Consider the following 19,409-nt stretch of genomic DNA (forward strand, 5'->3'; position numbering starts at 1 on the left):
TGGGCCCACGTGTTCTGTGCCAAAGCATGTAGATGGTTTGTGATTGGTGCTATTAGTTTCTGCATTCACTTTGGAAGTGTACTTCGCAGCTGATGGAACTGATGTCTAAACCTGTGAAAAAGAAATGAGACCAAAGTTGTAATAAACTGGAATTATCTTCCAAGCTTTACATGCTGCCACACTGAGACCACATTGAACTTGAATTGACTGCATCTGCGGTGAAATAAATGAACTGGTGACACTCGCTCTGTGTCTGCTGTGAAGAGAACAGCGTGCTCCGATACAGCATGGGCCCCCCTGCAGCACAGCACCACACAGAGAACAGTAGTTGTCTCTGACAGAAAGGAGAAAATCCCTACACAATTTCCACATTGTTTGCTTTCTTTCATAAAGTTCCTGGAGAAGTCAGATGTCAGTGGCCCCGTTCTTTATCCCCATTGGGAATGGTAAATTAGCGGCTGCAGGAAAGCCATGGAGGTATTCTATTGTGGCAGTTCAGCTCAGTGTTGAGCCGTCACTGAGTGATGGTCAGTATGGATTTATGAACATCGGCTGCACGTCTCCCTCTTGGAGCCCAAAGAATAGTGAAAGCTTTGGGGAGCCCAGCCTGAGAGGCACGGCACACGAGGTAGGGACCCTGACTTCTATTGTTGGGGCCTCATGTCTTTGAACAGAGAATCAAACGGTACCAGCTTTTCATCAAAAAGCCCTCCTTTCTATTCCTGATTTAGAAGAAAAAGAAAAGCTTTCTGCATTATTTCTAATGTGATAGGGGGAGGTGCTAAAAGCAGGCTGACAGCAATGCTTTCAAAGTGTGTTGATGGGGGCAGGAGCATCTGAACGCCTCACTGTGGATGCAGGCTTTGATTTCTATGTCTGGTCTAATCTTTTTGTTTCTGGGTGGATGTCCAGCCACGTTCAAGACAATCACACCCCCAAAGAAAGTGGGCTGGAGTGCAGCGCTGTCAGGGAGGAGTGTGTGAACCGTCCACATGTGGTCAGCACAGCTCATTTCTCACCTCTGACAGGAGAGATGGGAGGCATGACAGGCCAGCGGTGGGACTCCAGCCGAGACGCTGGAAGAGAAGGGGTCAGCTTTGCTCCCGACCATGAGTGTGGAGTGGTCCTCTGTGGGCTTGGGCAGGAAGACCAAGTGGTGGAGGGAAACACAAATGTAGCATCGCCTTGATCACAAGACAGGGAAAGGTTGAGACTAGGATCTGCAGGTGTGTCTAGATGGGGGGTTTTGGTTGTTTTTCTGCTTCTGCTGCTCTCAGGTTTTTCTGATTTAGGATGGATGCCTGGCGTTGTGGGTTTTGGTTGACCACAGAGGGGCTCATCTTGTGCAGGGGTGGTGGTGATGGTGTTCTCCGAGGATCTACGAAGGTTTGATCCAGCTGAAGAGTAAGAGACTAGCGGTACCTGCATAACTGAGGAAAGCTGAGGTGGGGTGAAACAAACGCTTCCCTCTCGATCTGAAGCTATGATATTTGCTGCAAAAACACAGAAGAAGAGGGGAAAAAATGTGAGATTTGAGCAAACACACCACCCGTACCTGAAATCAGATGCTCAAAAGGATTTATGATTTCCAGAATGAGATATACAGACACTTTAAATCAACAAAAACAAATGCCATATTTGTGACCAACGAATGAGTTTTGGGTTTCTTCATCAAGTCACAAAAACTCTGCAAGTGAAGTTAAATTGAGCGAAAGTGTCACAACCAGCAACTCCTGAACAGCTGCAATGGAATATAACAGAAATGTATAAATGTTCATACAATCCCAATACCAAATAAGTTGGAATGCTGACAAATGATGTGTAATGATTTGCAAATTTCATAAATCATTTGTTCACAACAGAATATAAAAAATATATCAATGTTAAAAATGAGACATTTTACTATTTCATGAAAAATACTGACAAATCTTAAGTTTTACAGTAGCAACAAGTCTAAAAAAGGTTGTGATGGGGCTACAAAGGGCTGGAAAAGTAAGGAGTACTACAAGGAAAACAACTGGAGGAACATTTTGCAATTAATCAGGGTTAAAAGTGGGAAACATTATTTGATATAAAAACAAGGGCACCATAGAAAGGCAGAGTCTCTCAGAAGTAAAGATGGGCAGAGGATCAGCAATCTGAAAAAACTGCATCTACAAATTAAAATATGGGCGTATTCGTGCTTATGGAACTGGTCGCTTGCACATCTAGAAAGGCACCATCAACGCTGAAAGGTATACACAGGTTTTAGAGCAGCATATGCTCCCCTCCAGATGACGTCTTTTTCAGGGGGAGGTTTTGCATGTATTCAGCTGGACAATGCTTAACCGCAGCCGGTCTCCTCAGCTCCCAGAGGTTTACAGACTGTTGTTAAAGGGGTTGTTGCACAGTGGAAAACATGACCCCGTTTCAAACTTTTCAAGACATCTTGCTGCCATTAAATTCAAGATGAGCTAATATTTTTTCATGAAACAGTAAAGTGCCTCACTTTCAACATTTTATATATTTTCTGTGTTTTATTGTGAATAAAATATTGGTTTATGAGATTTGCAAATCATTGCATTCTGTTTTTAATTTGGTTTCAACACAGCATCCCTTTTGGAATTGTAGGTTGTACTTTTAGCCTATTACTCAGTCTATCAGTTTTAAGCTCTTCTTAATTTTTAGAGATAAAGTACTGCGCAAAGGTCTTGATCCACCCCTCTAGTTCCTTATTGAATTTTAAAAAATTACATGGTGTTCTTGGAAAGAATGTCGAGATTTTCCCATCATCCATATTTTTTGAAAAGTAATTAAATTATCCATCACAAAACAATTAAGATACAAATTAATCTTGACCAAAGATAATCTTTAACCCAAGGCTCTGCAGTACGTGGAAGTTTACCAGGGGTATTATCACTCAGGGCGCTGCTCCTGCCACTGGCGAGGTCGGTGCTCCGACTGAACAAACTGGAAGGTGGGCGACTTAAATCTGAAAAGGACCCATGTGAGAGGGAGGTTGGTGACGCTGAGCGAGTTGATCCACCAGGCCAGAGGTTCAGCTCTGAGTCCGGCTCCACCAGAGCAGGTTGTTGCACCTTTTCACTTCCACTATCTTCATCTTTTTCCTGTGGAGGCGAAGGATGAGGAGGAGGGCAGGAGACAGGTGATGGAATAGTTATCAGCTTGCTTAGTTGACTTCCAGAGTCAGAGTGAGGAGTGTTTTGCTGAGGAGGAGTTGGACTGAGACTGGATGGTGGTGGGGTAGCAGGGAGCTGCAGGCAGGGAACAACAACAGCAGAGCGCCTTCCTTGAACCAAACCAACATTCTGTGCTCCACTCTGTTTTCTCCCAGGGTTAGAATTGAGGTGACCTTCAATAAAGACAAAAAAACCATAAAACATTTAAATTCATTATAAAGATCTAACTTAATCAAAATCTGAACTGGCTTCAAATAAATATTGACCAAAACACCCCAAGAATAGATCAAGAGCCGCTTTTTCCTTTTTCTGAAAGCCCGCCATGTTCTTTTCAAACTTACAAAGTCTGCATCTGACATTTTCGTTCCCACTTTCCTCAGCCGTGCAGCAAACACTTGTTTCCCTGCTGAGTGAGTCAGCCTGCTAACAAAGGGAGCCATAAATTGCCCCACTGCAGCAGCTGCCTGTTTTCCAACTCAATATTCACAATAGTAATCAGACCTGAGGGCAGCAGAGCGTGCAGTTACTCAATCTTTACGCACTGGAAATGTCAGTTACAGGTGTCCCTAACGCTGTGTGCGGCAACAAGTGTTCGGGGAATGACTTTAGGGGTGGATGAACATATGAGATGAATATTATTCCTTGGAGAGTTGTGACTATTTGGGATTATTTAAGTAAGAATGTCAAGACTTCTCAAGAGATGGGACTTATTCTCTGAAGTTCTGGCCAATGTCTTTAAAAAAGTCACAAGTTTCCCAACATTCTGACGAGGGAAACAAGAAGAGGGATAAACACTCATTTAATTGCTCCTCTTTTAACATTTCCTTTAGATTCTCTTCCACAAACTTCAAATCCTTCCAGCGCCGCCCATTTCCTCTCTCTCTCCTCAATCTTTTTTGACCACTCTGAGGGTGCGTGTGCGTGTGTTGTGGCAGCGGTGGTGGAGGGGCTGTAGGGGTGAAGGGTGTCACACAATCTGCTCTTGTTTCCTGGGGGTCTGCCACCCAGAGGAGTCAGCACACTGGAGAACACATTTCTGCACTGCCTCCTTTTACAATACCCTGCCGTTCCCATCTGTTATAGACAAACACACACACACACACACAAAATTGTACATGAACTAGTGTGTGTGCTGATGTGCATATGAATGACATGTGTCAGAGTGCAAAGCCATGGCGTTGGCGCAGCACGTTTCCTCAGGGAGGAGGGTTAAGGTTGATTGTCCAGGAGCCGACCACCATATGGTAGAATAATTAGTATTAGACCTCTGAGCTGAGAAATACCCCCCCCCCCCCCCCCTCCTCTGCTGTACACACACACTCGCACACAGCCCAGCCTGCTGAAAGCAGTGCCCTGCTGTGGAGCTGAGGTGTGTGCCGAGAAAAATGCCTACACATCAGAGGCCGAAGTCTGAAAGAAGCGGCAGGTCTCCCTGCACCAGGCCTTTCACTCCCACCAGAAGACCACCAGGAGTGCGGCGCTGTGGGCACTTCCTCATCAGAAAGGATAGGCCAGATTTGCACTTAACCGAACACAATCACAGACAGAGATTAAAAGCTAACGGCAAGCTTGGTGGCCTCTACGTCCACGACTCAAGAGGAGAAAAAGCAAGAAAAACTATAAATAAGAGGAATCGTGGAGTTAAAGGAGTCATCGTCTGTTTAAGTTGTATTGATGTGAAAAGAACCAGAACTTTTATTGATAAGACTCACCCTCAAGCATTCGGGCACTGGGCACAGGGACAGAGCGGGTTCTCCGCATCCTCCCCTGAGATGGAACCGACTGTCTGGACTTTGAGGTCAGAAAACAATGAGGGTGGAAGTTCTCGGGAGAAGCTTTCATGTGAGAAAGAAAACGTGGACACGGAGAGGGGCGATGAACTGGACGATCATGAACCTGACAGAGAAAACAAAACAGAAATGTTTTCCATGTGACGTGAGACCAAACTGAACAGATACAAAGATTTAACCAATTTTAACAGTAAAAGATGACTTAATAGAATTGTCATACTTATACTTTCATTAAAAATAAGCCTTGGATTAGTAAAAATAACATGTAACATAAAAATCCTGAAAAAAAACAAAAAAAAAACACATTTCATTGTATTTTCCATAAAAATGTAATTTAAACAGAACCCACGAGCAACTTTGAACTTCAGTTAATTGACAGATAATTGCTCCCAAGAAACAATTCATTCATTTATACTTGAGCGAGGGGACATGTTGATAAAGTGATTGTATTACATACAAAAACGGGAAAATTGCATAAAATAAAGTCTGACAAAAACTGACAAAATTTATGAATGAAATCCTTTTTTTTTTTTTAATGGATTTGTGGAATCACGTGTTTTACAAAAGAACATAGAAAGACATGAAATAAAACAATATTGGAATCAAATTGTTGTACAATGATTGTAAAATAAAAAACATGTTAATCACTATGACTAAATGAAAGCGTGAAAGTGAGACCCTGCAGTGGTGCTTGTGGTGGATTCAAATAATGGCCGCTACCACCAGTGACCCCTTGTGTTAACAAAAAAGAACAGCACGCACAGCTTCTCCAGCTTTCTCCTCTCACAACCTGCCTCCTCTAAGAAAGAAAGGAGACAGAAATCTATCTTAAACTTTCAGAGGACACTTTCAGGGACACGAGCCAGACGATAGGTCGATATTGAAATTGTGGACCCAGTGAAAACCGGTCCGGCCCGACAGCCTCTGTGCAAGTGACTCATCGGTCCCTCTCTGGCTTCCAGAGAGCAAACAGTTGTAATAAATGGCCCACAGGCAGAGGGCTTTTATTTGAATTGGATTTAAGCTTCATCTAAAACAAAGTTCAGCTCCTCTCGCTTTTACCACACAATAAAAACGAGCAGAAAGAAGCCCAGATAAAATGTGTCTGAATACTTCAGACATAAAGGAGGGAGGAAGGTGGGGTGGCTGTCTCTGACTCACACAGGGAGGATCAGTTTTTAAATCCCCGTACCATCCACGCTGAGTCTCTTTTCTCAGATGTGGAGGCTTTAAAGATTTGCATTCTTGTGATGTAAAGAGGGAGAATAAGATGCGGTGATGGGTGCACGCTCCTCTTCCTCCCCTGTGGCCTCTTCGTTACCCGCCACTCAAAGAGCATAGGTGGGCTTTGTGAAGCTGAACCTGGCCTGCTGTCATCAAGCTTGTGACCTCCTGAGAACAGGTCCGGGCATGAATGTTGACACAGTTCTGCACCCATGGAAAACTTGTTTAAATGTACCCAAACACAGTCACACAAAACTTCTACTCCTGATTCCTATCATGTATGGTTTAAAAAGAAAGAGTCACATTGCTGAAAAGATTCCTTCTTTGGCCACCCTTAATTAAAATACAGAATGGCAAATGTAGTTATTATCTTAGGGACTCAAAAGATCAGAATCACAATGGTTGGATGGTTATGGAGGTTTTGTTTTACATGTATCAAAGTCTGGGTGAATACTCCATTCTGATTGGCTGTAGGATGTCTATAAACCCACTCATCAAGCATTATTTCATACCAAAGCACACATTTGATCATATTGTTATACTAAAGGTTTAAGTCCAGAAAAGAGGACCCTTTATAACAGAACTTTGAACATTTCCAGCTCTATGGCATCCATGGACGACTGCAGAACTTTTTCTTGGGCATTTAGTGACACCGCTGTGTCGAATTTCCTCGTTTTGCCCACAACTACTACAGAAAGCGGAGCTGGAAGGTACTTGATTTCACATCATTTCTTTAAGTAGTCTTCAGGAATAGTTCTCCAGGCGACATCCCAAAGCTTTTCTTTGGATGTTGGCTGCCTTTTGTTCCGTTCTTTGTCAAGATGATCCCGCACTGCTTCAGTAATGTCGAGGTCCAGATTCTGGGAAGGATTCATCCCTCCCTAAGACCTGGATGCTGCTGTGCAGGCTACTTTTTAGCATTACACAGCAACAGAGTTTCACTGCGGAGCATGTTGTGGATTCAACCAGACAAAAGAAGGATGTTAAAAAAAAAAGTTTAAAAAAAACAAAAAAACAAGACAGCCATCTTGCTCTGCCACTCTGGGTTTAATCTTTATATTTGCGGTTTGTCTTTGGATGACTGGGTAATCTTTAAACTCCTGTTGTCGAGTTTTTCCGGTCAAAGCTTACACTTCACTAACTCAAGGGAAAAAGTTTATGCTTCAGTCATTTAAATATGAAAGGACGAAAGCTGACCACTCTTCCCTGAAGCCTACCTGTGTGGCTGGCAGACTTTGTACCTCTGTTACCTCTGATCTTCTTTTCTGGCTCATGAGTTGCGGTGGACTGCCTTTTGGTGTTAACAGTGCGGCCGGCTTTGCTGTCTTACAAACTCTGGGGCCATTCACAACAGCTGCACACAGGATAACTTAGTTAAATCAATGATGTGACTTCTTAAGGTAACGGGGCTGCTGTAGGTCTTATTCAAAACTTTTTTTTATTCACCCATTTGGATTATTTTGTGGTTCGTTACATAAAATCGCAAAACATTTGAATATTACAGGTTGTAGTGCAGCGGGGAAAAAAAAAAGGCAAGCTGGATTGAATGTATTTGAAAGGTACTGTATATGAACCAGAAGATGAATGCTGCAAGATTCAAATCAAAATAAGTGTGTCGTTCCACTACATGTCACTGGAAAATGGATTACAGTTTACTGTAAGATGTCACAGGGAAAGGCAGTTCCAGCAGTGACAGCTAATGGGGCTGTGCTCTCTGCAGACACCCATAACACTCGTGTGGGCTCCTTTGGGTCCCTGCAGGCCCCCAGGAAACAGGCTGACCTCCTGGCGTCAGGCAACCCACACGCTGTCCTCACACAGCCAGAACTGGCTAATGTCATTACAGGCCTGTTTGTGGTCAACAGCTCCCTGATTGAGATGTACAAGTAGTGCAGCTCGATGAATGTAGGAAGTCTATTAGTTAGAGTCCCAGATGGCCTGCAGAGGACAGCCCTGTACCCCCCCACTCCCCACTAAACACGCACACATAAACACACAAGCATACATAAGCAGTGATACAGACACACATGCACACACACACAGTTAATTACACTGCCTCCAAGTGAACCCTCTGACAAGCGGACGATGCGAGCAAAGACAGAAGTGTGTCTATGTCCCGGAGTTTGCAGGAACAGAGAATTCTTCACAGAGCTGATGCACAAGAAAGCCAGGCTTACGGTCTAACAAGGTTAAACCCCTGAAAAAGAGCGACTTTTTAAATTGTGGAGATTTGTGTTTCTGCGGGGTGTAATTAGCTTTGCTGCGGGGGAGGAGAGGGGGTCGGGACGCTGGTGAGAGGCAAAGTGGGGGACGACGACAGTGGGGCGAATTGTGGAGTCCGGCGGATTCAGGGGAGTAAATCTGATTATCAGCTCGTGTCAGAAGCCAGGCTCAGATGCAGCTTAGCATTCAGGGCAACTTTCTACTTTCGATAGTTAGACAATGACCCCGCTTTACTGGCACTCGCAGGCCCAGAAGGCCCAGCAAACCCTGAAACTGCTGAACACAGCACAAAGTCACCACAACTTTACAGATTTACATACAGTCATCTATGAAAACACCAACTTTTTTGGTAGTTTTACATGAGAATATTCTGCACTGGTCAGTCTTAGTTCGTGATTGTCTTGCCCATCTTTAAGGGCTCAGCAAAATTCAGAGTCTTCTGCTTGTGTTATTTGCCCTGTCAGTCAAAAGATATGAAACAACACCAATCAAGTCGATATCTTGAGAGTTATGAAGTTGTTCTTCTTTTGTCTAACTTTAACACCTTATCGGTCACAGAAGCAATCAAAGTGCTTTCAGCACATTTTTCGATTTGCTCCCCCATTTCATATTTTACCGTAATGACAGCACAAGAACAACTTTCATGAATATTGTACACTATAAAAAGCTCTGTGAAACTGTCAAACATCAATTTTTCTTTTTCTCATCCTTGTTTGCGAGAAAAAAAAAGGTCAGTCTCTGCCTATTTCATGAAAATTAAGTAACATGCCTCACATGTAATTGCTCTCAGAGGTTGGAGGTAAATCAAACCGCCTCCAGAGGCATTTTGGTGTGCTGGTCTGTTGATAAGATTAGTCTGGCAATGGCTTTAACTGCAATAGAATCAGTGTTTTGCTATTTATGCACAAACCCCTCATAAATTATGGTTTAAATGAGTGCTCTGCTGCATTGTTTGGGCACCTGTGCATCCTGACCTGCATCGTCACATTGCAGCTCGTGTCCCAGGTGACAGCGCAGGAGCTTCAATGCCTGTATAAAGCAGGCTGCTGGGTCAACAGCCTCTTGTCGACTGCCTGTCTGTTTAGACAGCGACACCCTTGTTGTAAAAGTTGTGCGACTGTATGACGGGAACAATTTTACCATCACAATGCTGCTCGTGATTTATTAGATATAGCAGGAGCCGAGCAGAAGTGGAGAATAGCGGTGGGTGATGGCAGGCCTGATGAACTTGCTGAATGCCCAAGTGGTGAGGGCAGTTGAGGATGTAAATGAGGCTGTAAGGACCAGCGGGCCTCTTTGTCTACCGACTTTACTTGTTTGTTTAACCAGAGGCCAAGACAGGAAGCCAACCCACACAATTCTGACGTCCCCATAGCAACCCCACTGTTAATTATGGCACATCCACTCCCAGGCTCCTTTCAGCAAAGGGGAGAGGTGGGGACTTGTGAGTGTTGAAGGAGAGACAGAAGAAGAGGGGTACATGTGTGTGCGTTGGGGTCTTTTGTGTTGCTTGCTGGAGGGAAGAAGAATATGGAGATGTGGTTTAACTTTTGAAAAGCTTAACTGAATCAAAATTTTAAAAGTCAACGTCCTATCCGTCAAAATGATTCTAAAACAGTGTTATTAGTTTGTCACTTATCAGGGAGAAATCATTTTAATTTGCTGGTTTTACCCACGTTTGTCAGCTTGAGCCCTCAAACTGAGACAAGTAGATTTGTCTCCCGACTAAAATCTCTGATCAAAATAAAATAACAGTTTGAAATATTGGCACATTGATCCACTAACTCATTCAGACCTAAGGCTTCATTTAAAGCATCCTTCTAAAAGCAGTGTTTTCTGGAAATATTAAAGCTGTCCACCAAAACCTTTAATTTTTAAGCCTCTTAAGAAACTATTAACATGAAATAAAAACATGCGAAAGGTTAAACCTTCAGTTTTCACATTAAATTACTGACTTTACCTCCATGTTCATTCAAATCTTTTCAAAATGAAATGAGTGAGACTTCCAAATGTGTTGCTGCAGGTCATAATGGGCTAAACTGACAGGTAACACACACTCTTGTACCAAGAGATTTGTTCTCAAAGGCTCTTATATACCAAACCACCATCAAGAACCTGAGCAACAAAAAGGAACCGAAGTTTCTCCTCACACTGCTGGTGTCTGGGAAAAAATAAAAAAGCACTTGAACACACCACAAAGACCACATCCATCTCTGAGAAAGAGCGTATGATCTATGGACGTACTGCTGCTGTACAGAAGTAAGCAGTAGTCTATACAATATCACATGAGGAAAACCAGAAGATCACGTAAATGAAAATATTATGGTGGCAAGAAAGTCGTATCATTTTTAGTTCGGCTTTTAGTATGGAGCACAGCCCAAGTTTTAATGGGTTTAGACTACATCATATGGATTGTTTTTAAATGTGCTTTTATTAAGCATTTCGGCTAAATGCATTTAATAGAAACACAGTTAATATAATCTACTGTTTCATTTACTATGCTAAACGGCCAAGCAGAGGGATTTGACTCAAACCCAATGCCGAATCAACATACTGAATTGACTCAATGTTGCACAGTGGGAGAAAGAAAAAATCTGAAATGTTACCGACACAGACCACTCCTTTGAGCATGCTCTAACACTCCAATAGAACTCATCGAAAGTCATCAAATTAGTGTAGTCTTCATGCAGACAAACAATCAAATGGAGAGAAACTTTGCTCTCTGGTTGGGAGGCCATCACTTCACTACATCTTTACATAGTAAATAGTCGATCACTGGTATTCTAAATCTTAATGTATCGTACAGCAAGTGAAGACTGGTGTTCTGGAGTACTGGAAGATTTCCAGAACGAGATGGAGCACGAAAGCTAAAACGAATATTGTTGTGAAAAGCATGTTGTGAAATGCAAAGTTTGTGAGTTGAGAGAGAACCACAAGCAAGAAATTGTTTCTGGGTTTCATGAAACATAAAATGCCCTATTTTCATCCTGCTGCTGCCCCTGAGTGGTATTAAGAAGCCTGTATAGCTTTATCAACTTCCTGATATTACATAAGCTGCTAATATTACTGCAAATGCTATCATTTATCATCCAGCTGGCATTGTTATGTTGTAGTGGTATACTAATGTAATAATCCTCATACTAATTACTCAGAGGGCGAGAATAATCCTGCAGTTTACAGGTCAGAAGTCAGTGAAGCTTCAAATGTTTGGGTTTTTTGCTGTTCACGTCCTTTCTGATATAATTTGCAGTGAAATGGCCTGTAAAGTGTCCTTATTGCCCTCTATATAGCGATATCAGTGTGTCAATTTGTGGGCTCAAATTTTACTGGATCAACGATCCATTGAAAATAAGATGACAGATGCATTGTCAGTACAGCTGCTCGGCTTTGGCTTCGTAATTTATCAATTCTACTCTCTATCATTTTACTTGAGAAGAGCTGATTAGGGTTTTCTAATTTTGCAAATGTATGCATTTAAAGGGGAACTCCGGGGCATTTGAAGCGCGTTTCCATTGCTAGAGGTTGTCAAATACTGATAGTAGGACACAGAGAGGTGCAAATCTGCGCTCCCTGTGTGGAGATCGCGCTGTTCGCACAGCGTGTCATGCGAGGCTAATACGTGGTGGCTAAGGGGCAACTGCTAACCCTTCCACGTAAAACAACAACTTTCACACAGCAGAAACGTCACACCACTTTATAAACCATCCGACAATAAAGTCACAAGCCTTACCATCAAAACCAAATGCATGGTTCTCACATTACTGGCATGGGGACGTTACAAAACAACTTTATAAACAGCATGTAACTCACCGGCTGGTTGTAGGCTCGCGCATGTGAAAGCCCAAAAGAGTCGATGGACGATAATCCCATATACAAAACAATTATTTTCTCTAGAAAAACTGCGTTCAAGTATTTAAAACATTACAACAATACATGCCCAGTAATATTGTTGTAATGTTTTAAATACTTGAACGCAGTTTTTCTAGAGAATATAATTGTTGTTATAAATGCTGTTTATAAAGTTGTTTTGTAACGTCCCCATGCCAGTAATGTGAGAACCATGCATATGGTTTTGATGGTAAGGCTTGTGACTTTATTGTCAGATGGTTTATAAAGTGGTGTGACGTTTCTGCTGTGTGCAAGTTGTTGTTTTACGTGGAAGGGTTAGCAGTTGCCCCTTAGCCACCACGTATTAGCCTCGCATGACACGCTGTACGAACAGCGCGATCTCCACACAGGGAGCGCAGATTTGCACCTCTCTGTGTCCTACTATCAGTATTTGACAACCTCTAGCAATGGAAACGCACTTCAAATGCCCCGGAGTTCCCCTTTAAGGGTGTTGTTTCGTGATGTCATTAAGAAACAAATTCCCCTGTTGTGTAGTATTTTAAAACTTTGAAAGCGAAATGTGAGAGTAAAAAGTTAGAATAGCAGCCTTGGTAAGAAACCTGTTGTAATGTGCCAATTTAAAGACAAATATGTTGAAAAATTTTAAATTTAAACTCACAGTGTAGTTGCAGACTCCTCTATCCCACAGGATGGCCTTGCTGACAAAAGACACATAGATGGGTCTCTGCAAGAAAAAGGAAACCAAGTATAAATGTACTGCTTGCTTACAAAAAGATGCAACATGTTATCATTTAAAATCAGGTCCGTGGGATCATCAATAAGGCGAGTTCAATTAGTTTTAGTGGCTCTGTGTCCTGCTAAAACAAACATAAAACCACACAATCAGAGCACTCCCTGGAGACAATTACACCCCCGTCAGCACTTAAACAACCCCTCTGTCTTGATTATTTAGCCGCTTAGAAACACCTCCAGCTCCTGCAGCAGAAGGTGAGGACTCAATGATGAAGTCTGCTCTCCTACACAGCCACTTTTCAACATCTGCTAAACGTCTACTCCTCATCTTTTCTAACGTGCTGCTTCCTCGCAGGATGGTGTGGTGGTTGTATGGTCAGGGTGCATCAGTATGACCTGTGGAGCTTTGACGCTATGTGTTAACTCATCAATCAAGCGGGACACATCACAAGCCCGTGCCCAGCAGCTCATCCATCTCTCTTTGCAGCTCCTGGCAGCTCCCAGAAGCACCGAGTCAGCTCGAGCCGATCCACTGCAGGGAGCGAGAGAGCAGATCCTCCCAGGATTCACCCTTCATTCATGGGGTGTAACCCCAAAAACAGAGTCGGTGATGTGGGGGGGGGGGGGGGGGGGGGGGTGGCAAGAGGAACTTGTGAGATGGAAGACAATGGACCTTGTACATGTGTGTTTCCATCCTCAGGAGTGAGCTAGTGTGGAGCTCTCTGCCAGTTTGTGCCAGACTCAAACCCCTTCAGTCCCACAATGAGAGGCTAGAGGGCAGCGTCGGGTTTGGCTATCTCATTGCCTTTGTCGAGCATCTTCAATTAGGCCATACCTTTTGTATTTAACAAAGCACATCATGTATGATTATATAAATTATGCCAAAAATACACCACAAGCTCTTCATCCTTAATAGAAGCCTTAATTACAGCTGAATAATGAACCGACAGGGAACAACAACTAGTTTCCCAGTTAATCACGGGTACTTGTGGCCCAGTGACCTTGATGTCACTAATTATACTGAATTCAAAATCAAGTGCATTTTTAGAAAGGATAGGAAGAAGTGGTTGGGGGAGCGGGGTCAACATCTGACTGAAATGGGGAGAGGTATGCAGGGGAAAAAGGGAAATATTCAAATGATACCGGCAAATGTGTCTTAGTAAGAAACTAATGTAAAAAAACTGACAGTTATGAGGTTGTCAACAATGTCTGTTTAAGGTGAAAGTTTAAAAAAGTTAGAATGACATCTATATTTTCCAGGGGTGTGCATTTTGAGTCCAACACCCAATTGTCTGGGAAAAGAGAAGCATGACCACGCTGTTGTTAAATATGCAGTATCTGGTTAAGCATCGTCTTGCTGAAGTATGCAATGCCTTCCCTGAAAAAGACGTGTGGTTGGGAGCGTATGTTGCTCTAAAACCTGTATATACCTTTTAGCATTGATGGTGCCTTTCCAGTTGTGCAAGTGACCAGTTCCATAGGTAATAATGCACCTCCATACCATCAGAGATGTTTTTTTAAAATGAGCGCTGATAACAAGCCAGATGGTCCCTCTCCTCTTGTCCACGATTTCCAAAAAGAATTTAAAATTTTGATTTATCCGACCACGTCACAGTTTCACACTTTGACTCAGTCCATTGCAAGTGAGCTTTGGCTCCGAGAAGCCAGCAGGGTTTCGGGATTATATTATGGTTTCTTTCTGGCATGATAGAGCTTTAGTCTGGATGTGAACCGTCTTCACAGACAGCAGTTTCTGCAAGTGTTCCAGAGCTCATGCAGTGATTTCCATGACGGAATCATGTCCGTTTATAATGCAGTGCTGCCTGAGGGCCTGAAGAGCACAGCCATTCATTCCAGATTTTTAGCTGTGTCCCCTGCACACAACTCTCTGAATCTTTTGATGATATGTACTGTAGATGATTGAATATTCAAAGTCTTCACAAATTCCCATTGAGGGACATTATTCTGAAACATTTTATATAATGTTTTCTATCGTCTATTCCAAATAAACTATTGGTTTATGAGATGTTAAAATTGTAATTTGTTTTTATTAACATTTGAACTTTTTTTTAGAATTAGGTTTGTAGGACATATTTTTGGACATATTTTTCACACAAAGTCCCTTCTTTGCCTGTTGCCTGTGATATCAAAAATATACAAATACAAACTTGTATGTAGAACACAGCCAAAAACAGCTAATGCTCTATTAGCTCAAACAAAACTACATTATTCAGTGACTTTGCTCTGCCTTTGATGCCATAATTTGACCCTTCATCACAAATACAGCACTTAATCCCATAGAGGGTTTGTCTAAAGTGATTGCTGCTCCTCTTTTCCTTGTTCAATTCACATGATGAGATTAGGGAGATTCTTGGCAGATGGGATTTCCACTGTGCATGTGTCGACAGCACGTATCCCCCCTTTCCACTCAAACTCCACCTCAAGGTGCTTCCTGTCAGATCCATTGAGTTGAGTGCAGCGTGGGCTGGCAGGACCCAAGTGGACAGGAAGTGCTGTTTTGTCAGTCTGAGCCAGCAGGGGGAAATATGGTCAAATATGGTCAGTCTTATCAATAATGAGTAGGTGGAAAGGAGAAGATCAAATTACCAATTTAGAACAAATCACCAAAGTGGTGGCTGGTCTTTGCTTTATCCACTCTGCTTTGTCCTCTGTGGTGATTCCTGCCGCCATCTGTCTTTCTTTCTCAGGGGAGCCCTTCCTTCTCTCCCGAGCACCACACTGGATGTTTTATTAAGTCTGTTTCACCTGATTACACCCCGTCTGTGAGTCAGCACACATTAATAGACATTTAATCAACATTTAATTAAGAGAGTAGGCACGGAACAGGGAGCTGGAATACAGAAATGCATCCTGGTGAGGTTAGCAGCAAGGACACACACACACGTATATATATATATATATATATATCTATATAGATATACATCTATATCTATATAGATGTATATCTCTATAGATTGCCATTTGATCCAGCAGAAGGAAATCTATTGTAAGCTTGACCTGATGCATATCCTGCTGGGGGAAGAAATTACTTTGAATTATGTTTAAAGAACTGAAGGTTTACTTAAATACTTTTAGATTTTTAGAAAAGGTGACAGCTCTAGAGAGCTTCTTATTGTTATTGGGCTGCACGCTCTTGGTTTGTAGAATCAGTGTGTGTGTGGGGGGGGTTATGCACGAGCCAAGCTAACAGCTACTCAGAAAAAGACAGGACAGAACAGAAGAGCAAATTTTCCCCATCTCAACAATTCAAATCACAAAAATGTCTAAGAGATTTTAGCAAACACTATTCACAGTCATGTTTACACCATGTAACTTAAGACAGTTATTTACTTTGTTGCTACATTTTCTCAACCGATAATCATCTATGTTGTCACGCTGTTGTGCAACGTTAATTGCACGCTGGCTGTGGAATGTATCCTTCTGTTGATCAGATGTTGCAAGAGACTCTGAAAGTGATGACTCACAGCCTTTTTCTGAGGAGACAGGAGGATATCTATTTATCCTCCTGACTATTGCAAACTATTTGCACAGCCACTGTGCAACAGGGACATTGTAACAATTAGCTTTTTTCCATTGTATGGTACAGCATGACTCAGTTTTTCTTTGTTTACCATTGGAAGAGGTACCATGTTAATAATAGCAACTGATTCTCATTTGGCTCCAAGCAAGCCAAGCCAAAACTATATGATGATGTGGAAACACTGCAGACTGCTGAAGTTGCCTGAAGGTTAAGCCGTTGAAGGTTATCAAGAGTCATGCCAAGTTTAATTGGAATGATAATTGTCAAAAGCAAACCGTCTGATACAAAAGTGAGACGATTGTAGTTCTACGGAACTTTTGAGGTTTGAAAATTGCCTCTGCTGGTGTACCTGTTCTGAGTAGCGTGACTCACCCATTAGTCCTCCTTCTCAATTCTCTAAACTGAGAGCATGTTGGTGCTTGTCTACTGCAGGTAAGATACTCACCACTCACAAGTACTTCACACAACCTGAAAAACCTGAAATATCCCATCAAGATTGTTTGAAAGATGATAAATAACCAATTTGTTTGGAACTAACCAAAATAGTTCCAGCTTTTATCAAATTATATACTTCCTATGATTTCAATCCAAGAAATCATTGCCATTGATCATTCAAATGATAACAGAATAGGCAATTTCTCTTTTTTCCTCCAATTAAAGCTGGAGAGCTCAGACAAAAACAGTATTTTTGTGTCTTTTCCACAGAGCAAATGTAACACCAATTTGGAATCAGTGTTTTGAAAGCAAAATATTTCCATGTTGAGACAGAATTCAGAATCATTTCAGAATGATCGACCGATGACTGCTAAGGTGGCGTCACTGGAGGTCGTAATACAAAAATCAGGCATCGGATTTGTCTCTAAACCAGCTAACACTGAGACAAAGGGGCAAAACGGTCTCTATGGCGCGGACAAAACTTTAAAAGCACGCCACAGGAACAATGCAGCACAGCACAGCACACCGGATGAGGAGTTTAGAACACAATCAAGTTAACAGCTGAATTATCAATACAAACAAAAGGGAAGGGGGACCACCTCAGCATGGCTTTGGCCAGGTTACAGCCAGAAACAGACTAGAAGAGGACAAGATAGAGAAAGAGAAAGCCTGGGGTCAGCTATAATGAGCCATGAATGTGAGCATCCGACCAATCCCGTTTAATGGGGTTCATCCCTGGAAAGGTTTCTGTTTTGCACCGGTGTTTCTGTGTGTTCATGTAGGGGTTCAGGTCAGGAGGCTGCAAGGACTCCGTGACCCTGAAATGAGCTCTGGGAGTCAGGAGGGACTCCTGCTGGTAGGACAGAGCTCCTTTTATGCTTTAATCTGCGAGCAAGGAGGATCAATATGGCGACTATTGGTGCTGGGATTGTGTGCCGGAGCAAGCGGTCCAGCCATTTTAGACATCTCACAGGGGGCTGGCGCACCCTGACAAAAGCACAGCTCTGTTGCCACCAACGGCCACAATGACCTGCAGGACACTGGCACTCCAGCGGCTAACCTACTTAACATTCATTAGTGACAGAGATGTGGACAGATGCTCCGGGTCTTACACATCTTCTGTCTCATGTTCTCTACATGTGGCTCATTCAGCAGCGTTTTACGTGTCTTTCATTTGAGATATTGGAGTTGTGGGCGGTGGCGACATCAGGCCACTCAGCTGTGGACTTAGGAACAGTTGGGTGGGCATGGATGGACTCACCCTGTGGGGCCTGTGGTGTGCAGAGTTGGGGCCATCAGGCGGCCAGGTGGTCGTGCTGGTGGGATGCCGAGCCAGAAGCCCCCGATGACGCTTGAAATCCTGATTTCTGGAAGGTCTGTTCTCCCAACAAGGCTCCAGAGCTCCTCCTCTCTCGACAAAAGACATGTCTAAGAAGCTTTAGTCTTACAGTTTACACATTTTCTTTCCCAAAATATGAACATTTCACCACTAAAACTGCCAATTAAAACTTTTCAGGAAAAGTTTCAAATAATATAGCTTCACGCTATGTAGTTGGAGCCATGGAAGTTGCCGAACTATCCCTCTCTGTGGGAGGCTGAAAAAATACAGCCTATTTAAATAGCTTATGGTTGTTAATAATTACCATCCAGCTAAACTGGTGCAACTCCCTCAAGCATACTTCCTTGGCAAAAACAAGAGCACAGGGATTGGGCACAAGACATTATCCCCTTCTGAGTTTGAAACAAATGTTCAGGCACATAAAGAACACAAACCCTCGTTTCCCACATGTACAGAAATACAAGGGCTTCAATAAAGCAAAGACTCCAATTAAGAAGTGAACAGCACTGTAGGCCCACACAGTGACAAAGGCCAGAGCAGAAACCAGGACCAGCTGGACAGAAAGACAGCTTTTCAACCTGACTCCAGACACAACATGGATCAGGTTCTGGGCTGCTACACAGCAGCATAAATCTCCTGGCCTTAATTACATTAGAGGGCATATAGTGGCAAGCTCTGAGGAAACAATGGACCCTGTCAATTTCACAAATCAGAGCTGACCAGTGTGTGTGTGCTCTGAACAGACCTCTATCTGCATCTGCAATCAAAGCTCATTATCTAGAGTGTGTCTTGGGCCTGAGGCTCTCCTTCAGATTTGTAGTGCAAGCAAATCCTAGTAAATATGTTCTTGGTATAATATTAACAAGGAGATGTGGACAAGTAATGAGTAAGGAGTAGCGAGTGTTTTCCATGGTGACAGGCCAAACACTTGCAGTGACGACACAGTCACCCCCACACAAACCAGTTCCCATTTCTGCTGAAAAGAAAATCATATACACTCATAGTTTTTAATCTTGTGGCATGTGTCCTCTGTAAAATGTGAGACAAAGAAGGGTAAGTCGTGACAGGACATGAGTTAGAGGTAACCCTCCGAGCAC

At 42.8% G+C, this 19,409-nt stretch overlaps 1 protein-coding gene across 1 annotated transcript in view; it reads right to left on the minus strand.

Moving 5' to 3' along the window:
- LOC142385210 (uncharacterized) overlaps positions 1 to 18,822 on the minus strand; it is a 71,467-nt gene extending 52,645 nt beyond the window's left edge. The window contains exons 1-5 of the mRNA XM_075471507.1: positions 18,235 to 18,822; positions 12,924 to 12,989; positions 4,892 to 5,075; positions 2,885 to 3,352; positions 1,020 to 1,493 (exon numbers count right to left, since the gene is read on the minus strand). Of these exons, the coding sequence (XP_075327622.1) occupies positions 1,020 to 1,493; positions 2,885 to 3,352; positions 4,892 to 5,075; positions 12,924 to 12,989; positions 18,235 to 18,399 (1,357 nt within the window). The 5' untranslated portion in view covers positions 18,400 to 18,822. The remainder of the gene's footprint in view (positions 1 to 1,019; positions 1,494 to 2,884; positions 3,353 to 4,891; positions 5,076 to 12,923; positions 12,990 to 18,234) is intronic.
- Between the last annotated feature and the right edge of the window lie 587 nt (positions 18,823 to 19,409).

This window comes from Odontesthes bonariensis, chromosome 8 (genome assembly GCF_027942865.1).
Source record: "Odontesthes bonariensis isolate fOdoBon6 chromosome 8, fOdoBon6.hap1, whole genome shotgun sequence".
Lineage (NCBI taxonomy): Eukaryota > Metazoa > Chordata > Actinopteri > Atheriniformes > Atherinopsidae > Odontesthes > Odontesthes bonariensis.